The sequence below is a fragment of the Barbatula barbatula genome (genome assembly GCF_947034865.1).
Source record: "Barbatula barbatula genome assembly, chromosome: 12".
Classification (NCBI taxonomy): Eukaryota; Metazoa; Chordata; class Actinopteri; order Cypriniformes; family Nemacheilidae; genus Barbatula; species Barbatula barbatula.
Genome location: NC_136775.1, coordinates 9,322,684 through 9,341,108, shown reverse-complemented (window position 1 = coordinate 9,341,108; position 18,425 = coordinate 9,322,684). Strand labels below are relative to the sequence as shown.

Here is an 18,425-nt window from a genome sequence, read left to right as displayed (position 1 = left end):
AAACAAAATATAAACAACACTGTATTGTATTTAAATTATTTACTAATTAATTGAAAAGACCTTTGGGATATTATTCATTTTAGATCACCCTTAGAAATGTTCAATCAATTGTCAATCACACCAAAATTTAAGCGGCGGCTTGTTGTGACAAACTTGGAACACTAGATGGCAGTGTGAACACTGTCATACTAAAATATTTGTGTGGTCTTTTAAAACACATTTTAATACAATTTGGTATATTTTACAACAGAGTGGTAGAACCCCAGTGTTTTAAACACTATTTTTAAAATAAGTAGTCTGTACAGCTGGAAACACAGAGATACAAAAACGTTCATATAAGATATTTAAACGTTTGATCTGAGCTCACTCCATTCCGTGGCTTTCTGACATTAACTTGTGTTGACAGCATCAGGATCCCTGAATGCTTAAATATTTATTAATAGTGTAGCAACACATTAAAAGGTTGAAGTGAGGTCCCTTGCCCTCATTCAATCCACAGTGTTCTTATTTTGCCTCTTTGCTTTGAGTACAGAGTATCAGTCAAGGTGTTCCAGCATGCCAATCCTTTTTAAAGACTGTCAATATGACACTGTTCTCATATCGTCCCATCCTCAAGCAGTTTATTAAGTCCATTGCATATTTTGGTGAGGTGGGGCTTGAGGGAACCAGATGGATTGTAAAGCTGGGTGAGGAGCTCTGGATCAGAGTAATGGTTAAAGACGTGGTTGATCCGTCCATGAGATTTTGCAGTGAGGTGAGTGTTTACAAGCTTGAGGAGCATGTCCCTACTTTCCTTCAGTATGCCTGACATAACTGTCTTGTCAAATGTGAAGTCTACCTGTAGGGGGAGAAAGAAGGAAGTTTAGTTAGCATAAAATGAATGTATGTTCAGGCTGCCTTTGTTTAAAGGCCCAGTGTGTAATTTTGGGAGGATCTATTGACAGAAATGCAATAAAATATACATAACTGTGTCTTCAGAGGTGTATACATTACACAATGAAGCGTTATATTTTGGTTTAACCTTAGAATTAGCTAGAATTGGTTGTGCTGAAAGGTATTTTCAATTGGTTGGAAAGCTGCCTGTTTCATATCAGCTTAAACGCCATTGGCCCACATCCAAACCAACTTTTCATTGTGGTGTTTTGAATCGAAGATTTTAAATATGAAACCAAGAATCTGCAGTTGATTTTTATAGGGATGTTCACGAATGTTTGAATATTCGATCCGCAATAACTATTCGAATATTAAAAATGCTATCTATTCAAAATTTTCATAAGAATAAAACTGCGTCACCACAAAGTTAAGTTACCGCTACAGTAGACCTTAGAGTTGTCACGTCTTATTTAACACTTAGTCACGTCATCTCTTATGATTTTATACTATCCATAAACTATAACAAAAAATGCCCGATGCCCGGATCACGTTTCTATGCTCAGCTCACATAACCATATTAAAATGTTTCAAAACTGGTGAGCCACAGAATTCCTTGACACTGTGGCATTGGGTATAAAAATACCATGTAATATTCAATGATTGACAATAATTAATTTATTACCATAACTTGTTCGGAGAGGTTGTTAGTAAATACATTCCTTCTAGAAGGTCAAATAGAGTTACAGCCTCTAAATACATTTTGCATGGATGCTTCTTTTGTTTGTTTTAAAACACGCTGTGATTCCTTACCTTAGTTGAAATAAATAGGCCTACCATATTTATTGAGTGAAATGCAATGCAAAGCTAAACAAGACAAGAACAAAGAAAACTATATTTATATGCAGAGCTGATCAGCAGGAATATCTTCCTCAGTTGAGGGTCACGTAATAAACAGGGAAACAAGCACACAACAATGGGTCCGTCTTTGTTGGGGGGTATTTTTAGGATCTTAACAGTCGACATCGAGGTATCAAGCCCGTTTACTTTATTTATTATCAACATTATAAACAACAAAGCCAGATATTCTTGTCCGAGTAAAATAGACCTATATGCTTGTTTTCTTATCAAGAACAAGCGTTTTTTATTTTTCTATATTTCAATATTACAAACCTTTATATATATATATATATATATATATATATATATATATGTAATATGAATGCGTTATGAAAATTTAATGATAAATATAAGCTTGATGTGAAATTGTGACTAAATTAAAACGTAACAAATTACGTCATTATTAACTAAATTTAAATAAACGAATATGAAATTATAAAAAAATGCCCATCCCTAGATTCACAAAGATACTGCAAAGAGTCTCTTAAAATTGGCCTCAACGTGTTCTGAGGTTTGAGTTCCCTGTGAACACCGGGCTGTCAGTAAACAACTTATATTTAAAGATTGCGTATCAAAGGCAGTTTCTGCCAATCGGAATTTCAATCCGAATTACGCTTGTTTAGACAAAGTCGGGCCGAGCACCAAAACAACCCTGTGTTACACACACACCATACTGCAACCTTCTTTAAGTTGAAAAGAAATGAGGTATGTGTGTGGTTATCGCTGATTAGTCAACTCAGTTGTCAAGGAAGAGCGCCTTTGACCAATGGGAAACCTTTCGGCACAGCTCCCACCTTGCGGCACACGCATTTCTCCGACCTGCAGAGACCCCTACTGGAAACGATGGGGGGAGTGAGCCGTTGGTTGCAATTCGCAAACTGACCGCTAGTTTGCCACTCAATTTCTTACACCAGACCTTAATGTAGCTTCTACAGATTGAATGAGCAATACATTGTCAATAGGGGTTCAAGTAAATGAATGCAAAAGAAAGTGGCAAATAAAGGTAGTGTTTTCTCCCTGGAGTTTTATTTATGGATATAGTAGCTGACAACCGATCATCAATCGTGTCTTTTTCATCTGCTACATTCACGCAACGCATTGTTAGCAGTGATACACATTTTATTATTTAAAATTATTTATAGACAGATAACATTTGACATTAACATCTTGTCAACATTAAATTCCCACGTATGTTATCAATAGGCATACAATTAATTTGTTTATACACTTAAAATGACAATTTAACGTTGAAGCGCACATTTCTTGCGTGATAGGCAACATTAAATGCAAGAAACGCTGCTTACAGGTGTTGCAGGTGCAGTTTACCTCATGGAAGCTGATGGCTGTCATGGCTCCCTGGTGCAGCTTCTTTTTGAAACTCTGTGCCAGTTGTAGCTCCTCGTCGTTGAATCGACTGTGTCTGAACAGAACAGCGATCTTCACCACCACTTTAATAAGATCTTTCACCACTTTAGAGGCCTGGGAGCGATTTCGAGTGTACTCCTTCGACACGCTGTAAAGCTCGTCGAGAATCTCGCTGCTGGTTTCGTCGATAAACATCTGCGCTACGGACTTGGTCGCCATTTGGCTCAGAATCTTCTTCTGGATCTTGAGAGCCATGTCCTTGGAGCTGAACGTCTCCATTTCTAAGGAGGAAAGAAAGGAAATCGAGTAAGTTAAGGCGCTACTATTTCTCTTGATGCTTGATCAACGTTTTGCCTCTTCTTGCTAAAAAACAAATTCTAACGATTTATAACGGTATAAATACCATTATCAAGCATAGTGTTTTATTCTAGTTTGATTTAATGGGTATTCCATTGGTTCCCATCCAGCAGATAAAACCCCAGCAATAGACCCCAACTCATCACCAGCACAGAGACCAACAGAGACCATGATGCTTTCCACTGAAGCCAGTACAAATCCCTTTAATGCCATTATAATGTCAGTGCTGGTTTCTATTGTGTAGCCTTGAATCAGAAATGTATAGAAATTATATAACTTCAAACAGGATTTCAAAGATATTAATACTATAAAATACTAATATTTATACATAACTTTTAGGATTAGTGTAAATGATGGAGACAGCTTGACTTTTTTTCCTCTCCCTCATGCTTCTTGGCATTCTCTCAGTCTTTCATATTGCTTTTGGGTGACTTTGTCCTTCCTGAGGTTTGTTTCTGTTGAAATTCAACAACACAGACTGAACTGAACCGACAATCTGTAAAATTGTCAAGGAGAAGTCCCCTTATAGAGTCCCTCCACACTGGGAGTCCCCAAAGACTCTTGTCTTGAGTTCAACACCTTGCCTACCAGGGGAAGGTCCTGCCATGTCACCATTGCCAAAACATCACATGAACAACACTAATTGTTCTCTAGACTCCTTTGAAGTGTCATTATCTCCAGCATTAAACACTCGTTAATGTAGACACAATGACATTCAATAGATTTCCATTATGAGGTTAATGTTTTCACTTCATATTCATTATGAAATGCACTAATATAAGCTTATATTTTAAGAATGTACCTTAACTTTTATGCTAGACTCTGGATAGGCCAACAAAGCATAGTTTAAGAGTGCTTCACAGTTTGTATAGTCGAGGAAACATGCAAAGGCAAGCATAGGAGAGAAGATCAAGTTCCTACTTGAAACAGTAAGATTGTATCAACATCCAGGCATTTATGTATTTTGAGAAAGTCTATCATTTTTAAGTGCTTAGTATGCTTTTTTTGGCCTATAGATGCCTGTTTTGCTTCAGTTATTGCGCAGGGCAAAAATTCTTAGATGCTATTGTCGTTTTTGATTAATTTTCTGTGTTGCATAACTTGCATTTATTAAAAACTATAAACTACAAACTAATTTGCTCAGAGATGTTCTCATTACTGCACCTAGTCCTTGTTTGCTCTGCAGTTCTGTTACAAATGCAAACGTATATTAATGTGCAAATGATCCACTCTGTTCTTTTAAATGAACCGAGACAGGCAAAAAATTATAAAATCTTGCGCTTGCCATCAGCTGTGTTATGTTTTTATATCCAATTCTGTTTTATGTAGAACCAACCTGATTGAATTTTAATTCACTTAGTTTCATTTTCTAATGACGTTCAATTAGGAACGTTTGAGTACAGTAGATTGTGCATTACTGTTAGTTCTGTGATATGGAACACCAAAACATTTGCGTTAATGCTGATTTGAGCAATCAGCATTTTGTACCCTTTAGCTAAACTGAAAAAGCAACTATATTCTGCAGTTTAAAAGCCACTACTTTTAAGATCTGATTATAGTGCAATGGATAGATATCTGATATTTGAGCCAGTGTTGTGATGGTGTTTTCTGTGATGACACTATTATGCTGACATCACCAAGGTCCCTCGGGTTATAGGATAATGTTAACTACTAGCCACACAGATATTGTTTAAAAAATAACTGGAGTTTGGTTTGGGCTTTATTCTGATGTGTAACGCCAGCTTTTCACCATTCAGTCTATTTCAGATTCAAAAATCAAGTCCTGCTTTGTTTAACATTCTCTTTCCTTAAAAAATATGTTTAGCTAGTAAAATGGGTTTAAAATGGGAAATTACAATGACATTTCTAAATTAGATTAATTATGTTGACCTTCTAAGAAGCTGTTTCGTTTTTTAACATGTTCATGGATTTGTGAGGCCTACATCCGGTTCAGTCAAACCTGACAAGATTAAGATTGACTTTAAGTCTTGAATCTTAGTCAATTTAAGAAAAGCTTGATCCTCATCTCCAGTGCAATGTGCATTTACATTGAGATGAAACGGCTGCCTGTATCTACTGCACTGATTGAAAGGTTTTCACACACAAGGTAAATATTTAGCATTCCACAGATGACTTCAGCCCATTGCCTAGGGTTGTGTCTGAGGACATGTGTGTACCTGTGTGTGTATGTGTAGATAAAGCCCAGGGAATTTGTAGGAAGTTAGGAATCACTCTGGTGTACCACAGTTGTCACTCTGTCATAAAGCAGCAAGTCGCAGCACAATCCCCAGTAGCAGCATATAAGGACAGGTCAAAACCTGTTTACTTTCAACATTGGACTTTAGCTTGTAACTGGCAGCCCACTCTGTGGGTTTTCTTATTCGAAGGGGACAAACCTGACTTTTACAACAAGTTTCATAACAATAGGAGAGTGTGGAAAGTCCTGTTTTATATGTCTGTGGGGGAGAAGTCTGTTTTTGTTCGCATCTAGGTCTGTCATGCATATTTAGATTAAAAGGAGAGCAGCAACCTGCCTTTATGAAAGATTACATATGAGATCTCTGAAATATGTTTGTTGTTACCGCAGTGAGATTAGATATTGATCAAATGAAACTTGTTTAATTCTTCTACTTCTCAGACCCTGGTAGTCTTACCGGGTCTACTCCGGGCGCGACCAGCACAATGAGACAAGACAAAAGACATTAGAAACGCATAAGAACCCATTATAATTTTAAATTGTGTCCTCACTGAATGCAGCTTGGCACGACAATCCCATTAGAACAAGCAGTGTGTCATGTCGCGTCGCGCCGTGTACGGTGTAGAAAGTGAAAGTTCACCCTCAAAAAGAAAATTCTGTCATAATTTACTCACCCTTTTTTTCCATTTCAAAACTGTTTGACTTTCTTTCTCCTGCAAAACACAAAAGAAGATATTTCAAAGAACACTGGTATCCGAACAACGCCAGTACCCATTGACTTGCTTTGGATTTGTGTCCATACAATAGAAGTGAATAGGTACCGTTGTTGTTCGGTTACCAACATTCTTCAAAATATCTTCTGTGTTCTGCAGAAGAAAGAAAGTCATACAGAATATTCATTTTTGGTTGAACTATCCCCCCTCCCTCTAATTATTACTACACCTCTGCCACATCACCTGAACTGCAAGAATTGACTGTGATGACATGTGATGATGTCACATACTGTCATTGCGAAAAACATCCTTTATTACGTAACCCAACATGTCCCTTTTCACCGTTTACTTTACTAATACTCTTTTTAAGCGCGAAAGCCTAGGAAACTCATCAGTTGTTTTTTCAAGACTACCAAACCATGTGCATAACTGATCGTAAAGGAAGTGAAACTGTGGCACAGCTTTCAGATCAAATATTTTCTGTTAAAAGCATAACAGCTAACCTCGACTCGCAAACTGTTGCTGTGAGTTTGTTGAGGGCTTCAGAGACAGCAGTGCTGATAAATCCATCATTAGAAGTTTAAGGGAGTTATGATGACATCACACTTTTTTGTTATCAGTAAAATCATCTCAACTTTAACTAGACAATACTTAATGGACAATGTAAACCGTCCGCCCGATGAAACATCAACTATCCCTGTGAACTGCACATGTTTATATGGGAGTGGTTGAACAGCAAAACAGGTGTAGACTTGAAATTGTTGTACGAAACTTCACCGTATTTTAAGTAGCTTTAAACAAATCTATAAATGTTAAAGGTAACTTTCTTGTTGATACAGTAAAAATATTATTAACATCCTCTCGTAACATTTTTCATTGCTTTTAATCACAAGTAGTAACATCAGTTCTTTCTCTGCATGTAAGTGATCATAGCTCTCTCTGTGTGATGATGGAGGAGAGTGCCGAGATCAGGACCATTGAGTACTCACCTGACTTTTCTCTTTTTCACCCTCCTTCCTCAAACTCGGTCCTCCGTCTGCGCACGGATCAGGTGGTTAAAATCTAGTGCTCTGTGATAAAATCTCTTCTGACAGGTTTAATCAACTCAAATCCTCAGCAGAAAATATCTTGTTCACACAACAGTAACAAGAACAAGCTAATTTGACTTGTACTTCCTTGAGGAACTAAATGTATAAGACACACCCCTGAGACTATCTCTCTCTCTCTGTCTCTGTCTCTGTCTCTCCGCCCTGTCAGTATGTTAGCTGCTGACATGGTGTCTTTGCTTGCCCTAACAAGTGCAGCCCTTGTAAAGAATTTAGCAGTAATCCTGGATGCAGCCCAGTGAAAGGGGAGGTTTTAGCTTCTTTGTGATCAGTAGATCTGGTATTCAGCCGCTCACTTTTTTGCCAAACCAACCCCCCACCCATCATATTTTTATTAGGAAAGAAGCGAAGAGGCCCATTGCCACTGTATACACTGGCAGACTTAAATGATCCATCATTACATGGCGGTGTTGTGTTTGTTTTTGTGTTTCCTCTATGTCTTCATCGTCCTTATCCATAAATATATTTATTTATGCATTTTCCTGTTACTACTATTGATTTGCATGACCTGGACCAGTTATGGCCAATTATTTTATTATACAAGATGTGGGAATGATAAGAGGGACATAAAACAAGCACCGTGCAGTACTGGTTGTTAGGGACGATGAGCAATTAAAGCTCATTGTACAAAAATATCTTACCACGGAATGATTTGACTGACCAATCACAATGAAGTATCCCAAAGGACTGTATTGAGTAATTCTAGATTTAACTTTTCAAACCATAACATGATCACACGAAAACCTATTTCAGGTATCAGGCAGTGTAGAGAGGCACACAAACTAATTCCAAATCACTGATTCGCTTATTTTTATCGTACTTTTTAGATGTACTACATGAGTAAAACCCTGTTGTAATAATTGTTTTAACTTTTTCTTATTTAAGTTCCTTTGACTTTATTGACTTAACTATAATATAAAATACAATATACTAATGTGCATAGTAAAAAGGTTTGTTTGTTTAATGTGCTGTCATTTATGACAAGATGGATTGTACACTAGGAGCTTTTGTATTGTATTTTCTATTGCAAACTTATGTTATTGTTTAGTGGCTAAAGTTTGAAATCACTGGCAAAGAATAGGTGCTTTGTGATAGAAACCCGCTCTTTGGGTTCATGTCTGTGCATTAGTAATGGGAGCCAATGGCTGATCTGTCTGTTATCTGAATGGAAACCATCTGGGTGTAGGTACTTATGCATATGGACTTTAAAAGAAATCTATGCATGTGGTTTGGCTCTAAAAATAAAGACATGGTGTTTACATGGTGTAGTATTGGTTAGATCCTCATCTAAGCCAGACTCATTTTTAAGTATAAATAGTAGACTAGTTATGTCAATTCTAACATGCTCACACAGCAGTTTTGAGTTTTTCTGTAAAATGTTGGCTTGTCTCCATGGCAACAGACAGGAAGTGTAGTTTAAGTGGTTTCCTGATGGCTTCCTCTTTATCACTGAATGATATCTGTCATGTTGTGTGTCTGCAAGTGTGTAATGCTTTTCAGAGACACCGCAAGTTTAGAAAGCTAAAAAGCTTTGTTTACTGAATTAAATGTAGGCTTGGCCTGCCAGGAAATTGTGAATATGTAAATAACTGGTTTAATTCACAAAGAATACACGTTTCAAGATTGCATTTTGTTATGATATCATTAAATGCATGTTGTTGTTATCATAAACACTATTTAACTGTTTATGATGTGTGCATCTACATAACTACGATGTCGATGGGATTTTACTGGTCATACTGGTGTGTTTCCTGGTTTATCTAGTATCTCAGTGTGTTTACATGTACAAGTGTTGTATTTGTGGGCGTGTGTTTGTACATCTGTGCCTACCCTATGTGTGCAGATCTTTCTAAATGTAGTTGCATGTCTTTTTGATTTGCAAGGGCTCACGTTTCATTTAGGACGGATGTGTTTTCTCTTAGGTGAGCAATGTACCTGTTTTACTATGTCACAGTGCTCATATAAACAGTGAATTAAAAAAGTGTTATGTAAACAATCACATTTAATAAATATGAGGTAAGTTAATCAAAACAATGATTCAGCACATCATGTGTAATACTGAAATAACATTTCAAATCTTAAATTAAAATATTAAGAGACAGTTTTTCAAACTCTTGAAAGAGGAAGTGGCAACCAGACTGTACTTGATCTGCTGGCAAACTGATACTTAAAGAGAGTGTTATGATTTGTTTTTATACAGATTTATGTTTATACAGATATATGTTCTTGGATTTTTTTTAACAGTTTTTGATCCATATGTTATCATGTCCTGCTCCGTATCCAAATGCGAGGACAAAAACCCCAAAACCCAGAAACCCAAAATATTATTCAGATTTATTGACTTTCATACCGAAATGTCAAATCATGTTCCAGAAATATCATGCAGTTTAACTTCCCAACAAAGCTACAAAGCCAATTATTTTTGGCAGATATGAGAGAAATCTGCTTTGAAACTTTTTATTTATGTGCCACAGTCTAGAATTGCAAAATTTGCTCACACAAATTCAGTTGTCTGATCATTCTCTATCTGATCTGATAATCAAACATGGGTCCGTCTGATCTGAGCTGTAAGTCCTTTCTTTGGAACATGCCAGCTGTGTTCTAAGTCTGTAGACCATCTTGGACCAGCAACAATCCAGTTACCAGCTGGTCCACCAACTCAGACCAGCCTGAATCCAGCCATGATGTACCAAAGCACAGCTTCGATCTCAAGATGGATTTTCCAGTGGGGAAACACAAGTTGAAAAGAAGTCTGCACGGCCAGTCGTTTTGTGTTAAACTATCATACCAATTTCTCCAGGATTGTCACAGCAGACTGCAGGCTGTGCTTCGCATGGGGAGATTGGCTGGCAATTGTGAGTATTGGCTTCTGAAACTGTGCTTTTTGTTGTTTAGCTCTGGAGCTGTGTTCTCCGGACACCCAGCAGGGGAAGTGCTCTCCTGTGCATTACCAGATGCATTGTCTGCTTTTCCTCCTTTGTTATTCTTTGTCTTTTTCGCCTTTTCTTTTTCCTGGCACTCATTGATGAATGTGGTTGGGTCTGAGGCGCCCTCTAGTGGTGGTAGGGTGTCCTGGGGAAGGTCAGAAGGAGTAGGCTTTCCCTCAACCTGTTCCTCATTGGGGCTATTCATGTCAGATGGGGAATGTTTACTGTTGGTACTGTTGGAACTAAGGGGGTAAAGACACATTAAGAGAAATAGAAGTTTTTTGAACAAAGACAAAACACTGTGCATGCTGTAATGGTGTTGTATTTTAAAAGGACAGTTTACCCAAAAATACAAATTCTGTCATTATTTACTCACCCTCGAGTTGTTTCAAAGCTGTTTAAATGTCTTTGTTCTGAGGAACGCAGAGAAAGATATTTGGAAGAATGCTTGTAACCAAATATGCCACCATTGACTACCATAGCAGGAAACATTAAAATGCTAGTCAAAGGTGCCCCTGAACTGTATTTTAACATTCTTAAAGATATCATCTTTTGTGTTTATCAGAACAAATTCATGTATAAAGCATTTTTAGTCAATGGTGCTAGCCAAGAACGGTTTGGTTACAGGCATTCTTCCATATATATATATATATGTGTTCATCGGAAAACTAAAACATCACATAGATTTGGAACAAAGTGAGAGTCACTAAATGAAGACAGAATTTACATTTTTGTAACTTTTCCTTTAAGTTAATCCTCACATACCCGTTTGAGCTTCTGTCTTCAGAGTCCTTCTGCTCATTGTTGTATCTGAGCTCTGCTGGAGTCTTAAAGGAGAGGTCTTTCTTTCCCTTGAGCCAGTATGTCTTCATATAACCTTTACCCTTTATCGGGAAAGATTAGAGTTCTTTTTCACACCTTTCACACTGATTTTATAATAAGCAAGATTAAGGAGCTCTCAATATTTTTTCTGTATCTGCCTAAAAAGGTGTTTAATTTTACATGCAGTAGACCTACTATAACCTTATGGGGCTCACGTGAGATCTTTTTTTCTTAGTAACTCTTCTGCATGTGGAATAATGTAAAATATTACCTTTATGGAATATTTGGTAAGACATAAACAACTGGCCCAGAAGCAGTTTCTGTTTTATTTGTATTACAACTACAAATGTTAAAACCAAGTAAAATAACAACTTAACTATATTTGTAAATAAATAGATTAGAGATGCACCGATACTAAATTTCTCAATAGATATGATAACCTATTGTGATATCTGCTGTTACTGATTTTGAAGATTAAATTAATATTTCTTATCTTTCTGAATGTTATGAATTCATAAAATGACTATTAATATTGAACATCAAACTGGTAATGTTACTTAATCTTTTCTATATACACAGAATACATTCATTGCGTTTTCCCGTCCCCTGATTGACAGGATATCTCAGCCATGATCATCGGCTGTTTCTAAACTATCGGCCGATAGTGCATCACTTGTATTAATCTAAACTTAGAGGATGTGAATATGTATACTGCATAACATAGATGATGGTAGTGGTGATGATAATAGACAGCATTACCTTTACAAAAATCTTTCCGCGTTCCTCAATGATGTATGGCTCATGCTCTAAATGATCTTTGGTGGTCTGACTGATGTGGATCTGCATACCCTAACCACACACAAAGGAAGAGAAAATTAGTTTTCATCATTTGGCCAAACAGTCTCAGAAATTTCTACTACTGCTATACAAGAAAAAAGCAAACCACGCCATTTGACTCCATCCGAGATGCTGTGTTTACTGTGTCCCCGAACATACAATATCTTGGCATCTTCAGACCCACTACACCAGCCACCACCATCCCAGAGTGAATGCCTGGGTAAAAACTACCACAAAATCACTGTTTCAGTCAGGAATCTGTAGCACCCAAAAGCATTTAGGTAGACCGTAATGTCAATGATATTATAAGATTTATATTCTTTTACACTTATGTAAAGATGTGCGTAGGTACACTCACCCACGCGGATCTGGATGTTGTCTTCAGTGGAGGGATCTTTCAGGTGATCGATGGAGCTCAGCATGTCTAGAGCCTTGTCACAGATGTGATGGGCGTGGAACGTGGTCTTATTGGGCACACCTGCCACCACCATATAGGCATCACGTATGGTCTCCACCTGTGGAAGAACACTGGTTATCATTCACTGAGGCTTTCAACTGCCGACGGATTGCTTTTGTTGGCGTTACTTTAATTACCTTATAAACGTTGTGCTTCTCGCTGAGTGTGTCAAAAACGATGTAGATTTCATTTAGCATGTCCACCACCTGCATAGGGGTTATGTGGATACAGATCTCATTAAACTTCACCACGTCGCTGAACAGAATGGTCACGTCTGGAAACACCTGCAGAAACATGACAGCAAAGTGAAGATCAAGAACAGAGTCTATTTTCTGAGTGCTTTTCTCATATTTAAATAGGGCTGGGCGACATGGCAAAAATATAAACACGATGATTTTTTCCCATGTTGATCGATAACAATATTTATTTCAAGAATATCCCAATAATGACTGAAGCAAAGAAACCAATGGGTTCATAAAGTATATTTTAAATAAGAAATGTTAACTTTCAAAGCAGTTCAAAATAAATGAAACCGTCATTGATATTACCTTATTAGAAATGCACTGTTGCAACACATAGGATACTAGACCATGAATGACATGTACCAGTTCATTCAATCTCATCTTGACTATTGATAATAGTAAGGGCGTGTTTGTTCAGTACATTTAACAAATTAAAAGGCTGTAAATGTAAATTTTATCATCGTTATCAACATGAAATTTATCACGATATGATGTCGTTTATCGGCCCAGCCCTATATTTAAGTTTGCATTTTTAGATTTTAGCCTTTTTAGAGTCAAAGTGCCAGTCTATACCAGGGGCACCAAACTCTTATTACATTTATTGATGGCGGCCATATGCATCACCAGTTTTTTAAATGATTTACACCATCAAGCTTATGCCTTTTTTATCTAAACGTGGTCTTAAGGCTAATTCACACTGATCTGACAAACACCAACAAAAACGACAGTTGTGTTTTCCAACATTAGACTTACAGTGTTCCTTGTGTGAATTATCCTTAAATATGTCTGTTTTGTAAATGCATGGTTGGAAAAGTGTGTGTGTAAATGTTGTGTGTATTAACAAGTGCTGTTGGTTTTTGTGTAGTAGTGTGTGTATGCGGCACACGTTTCGGCATGTATCCGTACCTGACATGTCTCCAGGGCTGTTATTCTCTTGCGCAGTCTGTCTGCCACGGCTTTGGGTATCATTGCGTACAGTAGGGAGTCCCCTCTCTTCTTCTCCTCATCCAGCTTTTTAATGATCTCCTGCAGCTGCGCATACTTCTGCTGCTCCTGTAGGTGGCACAGTGGGAGATAAGGCCGTCACTCGCATGTCAATTCTTCACACACGTAGACTCGTAAATTTGGAGGAGAAATTTGGCTGCAACAACTTCACTGTAGCTGTGCTTTGCATTCTTATCCATTGAAAGATTTTAAGTTATGTTTGATGAGCTGGACTCATACCTGGTCAAGTGCAAGCTGCAGCTCGGCCGACTGCTGTGTTCCGGACAGAATGAGCTCTCTGCTCGAGTCGTGCAGGTTTAAATCGTTAACATAGACGCCCATTTTTATCATGTCCTCCACTGTCTCAATACTGGCAGAGAGGAAAATACATTTAAAATTAGCATTCGCATTGCTTTAAGTTTTACTACTAATCTTTTTACTAACACACTTTGTTTTACAAAACAGACTGTGGTTCAACAGCTACGGTTGAAAAGCAATAGAAGCAATCACACAAATTCTAATGGTTTCCATTAAAATAGCATTATAAACCATTAGCTTTTCCTTTAAAACCATTACAAAATAATTTTATGTAGTGTGTTTTGGACAATATTCCAATACATTTGACTTGTGTTCTGTTGGTTCCCATCTGCCAGATAACATCCCACCAAAAGAATCCTTCACATACCAGTAGACACCACTATAGTTTCCATTTAAACCAATACAATTCCAAGTGTAAACATTATATGTATTCGATTTTCATTTGTATTTTGGGCAGGGTTCTCCTTCCTCCTTGCTGAAAAGAAACTATAGAAACCATTTCAGAAATTATATTGGTTTCCATTAAATTACCATTATGAACCATTAGCTTTTTCCATTAAAACATTTTTGCAATAGGATTTAACATTCCACCAGTAGAATCCATCATATACCAGTAGAGCCATCACAGTTTCCACTAAAACCGATACAAATCTTTTTAAAACCATTATAACTTCTTAAATAGACAGAAAAACCATATTTTAATGGAAAATGATGGTTTCTATTATCTTTTTTATCAGAATCTTTCTAGTTTCTGCAATTGTATATCACCTTTAGGATCCTCTCATAGCCATAATTTCCTATCCGCTTGACCATGTAGACCCCAAAAGCATACATGAGCCAAGGACAGTCCTTAAACATCTGGACTTTAAAATACTCACTTTTATTTTGTTTGGTCTATTGTTCCTAAAAATCCGTTTTTTATGCTATAGAAACTGAACCTCTGTCTTCCCCTAGTGCAGACTGCTATACTGTAAAGAGGGGTGAGATTGTGAAAGCTTACATTGGAGTTCCAAGGAAGATGAGGGAGTCCCACTGCGAGACGTATTTCATCTGACCCTTCAGATGTAGAGGCTTTTTAGGGGGCTCCCGCATGTCTTCAAATATGGTTTCGCTGCACTTACCTGATCGAGAGAGAGCAAATGTATTTTTTTAACTGCTTTTACAAAGGATCTAAATTAGCGTATTGATATGAGTGATGTGAAGGCCGTCTGAGCACGCTAATTTCCAATTTATCTGGCACCGCTCCCAAAACACTTTAAATAATGAGTGTAATCTCATTCATTTGATAGAACTCCAAGCTTTTGTTTTGCATCAGTACCTATGCCAGAGAAGTGTTTTCTCAAAAGCGTTTTATATCACACAAGCAAACAACTAGATCTTCAGAGATGCTGATGGAGGCCATTAAGGGCTGCACTTAAGAAGATCCCTAACCGGTGACTGTCTGAAAAGCTAACAGCTCAATGTCCTCTCCTCCCGAGTTTGCCGAGCTGTTGTATTGAGGCAAAGCACTGCTGTATTCCTGGTCCGTGCCTTTTATCTCCTCCATCACCTTAATGTCTGAGAAAACGGCACAGGAATCGAGATGAGATGTTTTTAAGCCGTTGCATTACTCTAAATAAAGGAGTATACATGTCTTATATATCGCAGCAATTATTAGACAAGACGTTGTTTGCGATCATTGATGCAGGAAACATACCTCTCTCTTCCTTTTTGGGTTTCTTGCTTTCCTCCTTCTCCTCTGGTTCTTCTTTGGTGAGTTTGGGAATGTTGACTTTCTGTTTGCTCTCTACCACAGCTTTAGACAGCAACTCGAACACATTGTTGAGGTGGGTGTAGATCTAGACCACAACATATGAACAAGTAAAAACAAAACACAACATATGTTGGTCACATCAGCAGGCCTTTAATCTAATCTGCTACCGTCCCATTTCTCCCCATTCACTCACATTGTCCCAGCTGAATTCCAGCATGGGTCGCACCAGTGTAAATTCTTCATTGACTTTTTTGCCCTGCAGATCAGAAAACACCTCCTTCAAACCGTCTCCGATCCGATACATGGTCATGTCCCTGCGGAAAATCACGCTGAAGGGGAACATGTCGAAAAAGATTCCTCTCTTCATGGGCAGTTTCTCATAGCCTGGAGCTGTTTTCTGTTGAGGCACACGGTGCTTAAACGCAGCGTTGTCAAAATTCATCTTGTACACCTTCGGAGGAGGTGAGAAGGTACAACAGTGAGAATAAAGAACAATTTAGCAGGGTTTGTGTATACAGAGGAAGGCGAATGTCTTGTCCCTTTGGTCTCCTACCACATATGTCATTTTCTCTGTTTCCTCTTTGGACAAAATTTCCACCTCGATGTCTGTGTTGTAAAACTGTCTGCCCACCTGAGAGAGCTGCCCTGCAGAGGAGTGACAAGAGGCGCTGTTTGAATTTTAAACAGCCTGGGAACACTGTGGACTGACCAGCATTCTTAGTCTAAGGTCTGAACAAACATCTCTGTCTTTTGATTCTGGAGGATGGTTTTAATATCTAAACAATGATTATGATGCACGTTTTGTCCTGTCAACATGGTAACTGTGTCAAAATTACTGTGATGGTTGATTCTTGAAGTGATAGTTCATCCAAATACATCAATTCTGTCATCAGTCACTCACCCTAGAATTGTCATTTCAAACCTGTATAACTTCTTTCTTCCCCAGAACACAAAAGAATATATTTTGATGAATGTTGCTAACTGGCTCCCCTTCACTTGCATTGGTTTTGTGTCCATACAATAGAAGTGAATGGGGGCCAGTGCTTGGTTACCAACTTTCTTCAAAATATCTTCTTTTGTGGTCTGTGGAAGAAAGTCATAAAGTGATAGTTCACCCAAAAAGGACAATTCTGCCATCATTTACTCACCCTCTTGTCATTTCAAACCTTTTAGTATAAAAATGTAACATTTATTCCCCCTCATGTCATTTCACACCTATATGACATTCTTTCTTCTGCACAACACAAAAGATGCTATTTTAAAGACGGATGGTCCAAACAACACTGGAACCCATTGTATAGACACAAAACCAGAGACATTTCTCAAAATATATTTTGTCTTCCACAGAAGAAAGGTTCATATACTGTACAGGCATTAAAACATCATGTGGGTTAATAAGTGATGACAGATATTTTTTGGGGTGGACTATCTCTGTTAGAAACATTGTGATTTTTTTAAACAAAAAAACATGTAGAAATAATCTTATATTGCAACAGTCAGTGCAGAGCAGACTATTGTTCACTTATTTCATTACTTCATTATTCAGAAAAAGTTTAAGGATCAATTCTGTAATATTCCCAGTGAGTAAAAATTTCATTTCCTTCTGTTTTTTACAGAAGAAAGTCATATAGGTTTTGACTTACTTGACGGTAATGATATAGAATGATGACAATAAACATTTTTAGTAGTTACCTTTGACAAACTGCGTGAAGCCTTTTCTGGTTGAGCGAAAGTGCAGGGTGAGGCTGGTCTCACATTCCTCCTCTACACAGAAACTGGGTGGCTGGACTTTTGGGAATGAGAAACGGAAATACTCGTGCAAGTTATCCAGCTCATTGATGAAGTCGCGCACATTGCGCCCCAGTACCTGAGACATATACTGTATATTATTCTTAAAACCTGTTTTTGTAAAGTATATAACATGTTGTACTACATCCAGTCATGTCTACAAAGATTGTATATCACCTTTAGGATCCTCTCATAGCCATAATTTCCTATCCGCTTGACCATGTAGACCCCGAAAGCATACATGAGCTCATCATGAGTTTTTCTCAAAACTTCCCCAGCTGCCTTTGCCAATCGTAGGAAAAGATTATCACTATAATAACAAACAGCAATACAGTAAAACCGCAACTCGAGTGTTTGCAAAATGCAACATGACATCCAAATCCAATACGACAAAGTCAATATGACATGTCATTTATTAGATATCTGACTCTGATTAAGGTACAGTATGAACTCACTTGTACATCTGGTGTCGAACAAACTTTAGGTAAGGGATCTCTGCTCTAGCCTCAATTAGTCTCCATACGTCCTCTCCGTATGATTAATTTATGTAGTCATTCACCGCTTCCAAATACAGGCCATACATCTCTGGAACCTCCAGTTCACTGCCCCAGAAAACTGTTCAGCCAGCAGTGGGCAGTATAGAGTGGGTAACTGTATCTGCTGTATCTGTTATGTTGGTTGGTAACGAAAATCAATGTAATCGGCAAAAATGAAGCAAACCCAAATTAACAGACTTCATTATGCAAGAAGACTCAGTTTAATCAGTATTATGACTAAATTAAATAATTA

At 37.7% G+C, this 18,425-nt stretch overlaps 2 protein-coding genes across 3 annotated transcripts; both read right to left on the bottom strand.

Moving 5' to 3' along the window:
- Positions 1–25: 25 nt before the first annotated feature.
- Positions 26–7,660, bottom strand: tnfaip8l2b (tumor necrosis factor, alpha-induced protein 8-like 2b). 2 transcript variants are annotated; one of them, XM_079469148.1, is made up of 3 exons: positions 7,392–7,660; positions 3,097–3,416; positions 26–838 (listed from the first exon to the last, which is right to left on the bottom strand). In XM_079469148.1, the coding sequence occupies exons 2-3, from the start codon at positions 3,412–3,414 to the stop codon at positions 596–598; spliced, it is 561 nt and encodes a 186-aa protein (XP_079325274.1). In that variant the 5' UTR covers positions 3,415–3,416; positions 7,392–7,660; the 3' UTR covers positions 26–595. The 2 variants fall into 2 exon arrangements, with proteins under 2 accessions (XP_079325274.1, XP_079325275.1); XM_079469149.1 differs by lacking the exon at positions 7,392–7,660 and having other exon boundaries at positions 204–838; positions 3,097–3,435.
- A 2,653-nt stretch (positions 7,661–10,313) lies between these two features.
- Positions 10,314–18,219, bottom strand: LOC306901417 (soluble guanylate cyclase 88E-like; the record flags this gene model as incomplete). The annotated part of the gene is given in 17 exon segments (XM_079469140.1): positions 10,314–10,677; positions 11,201–11,319; positions 12,017–12,106; positions 12,201–12,310; positions 12,453–12,609; positions 12,689–12,835; positions 13,700–13,846; positions 14,018–14,147; positions 15,096–15,216; positions 15,527–15,652; positions 15,792–15,933; positions 16,042–16,299; positions 16,402–16,493; positions 17,541–17,715; positions 17,814–17,946; positions 18,092–18,174; positions 18,178–18,219. Coding segments are annotated over 17 exon segments (2,436 nt in total).
- Positions 18,220–18,425: the final 206 nt, after the last annotated feature.

Excerpts from the sequence above, each read along its gene's own strand:
- tnfaip8l2b (XM_079469148.1), bottom strand. The coding sequence starts at position 3,414 with ATGGAGACGTTCAGCTCCAAGGACATGGCTCTCAAGATCCAGAAGAAG. Across the intron at positions 839-3,096 it reads CAGCCATCAGCTTCCATGAG|GTAGACTTCACATTTGACAA; the intron begins GTAAACTGCACC and ends CTCCCCCTACAG.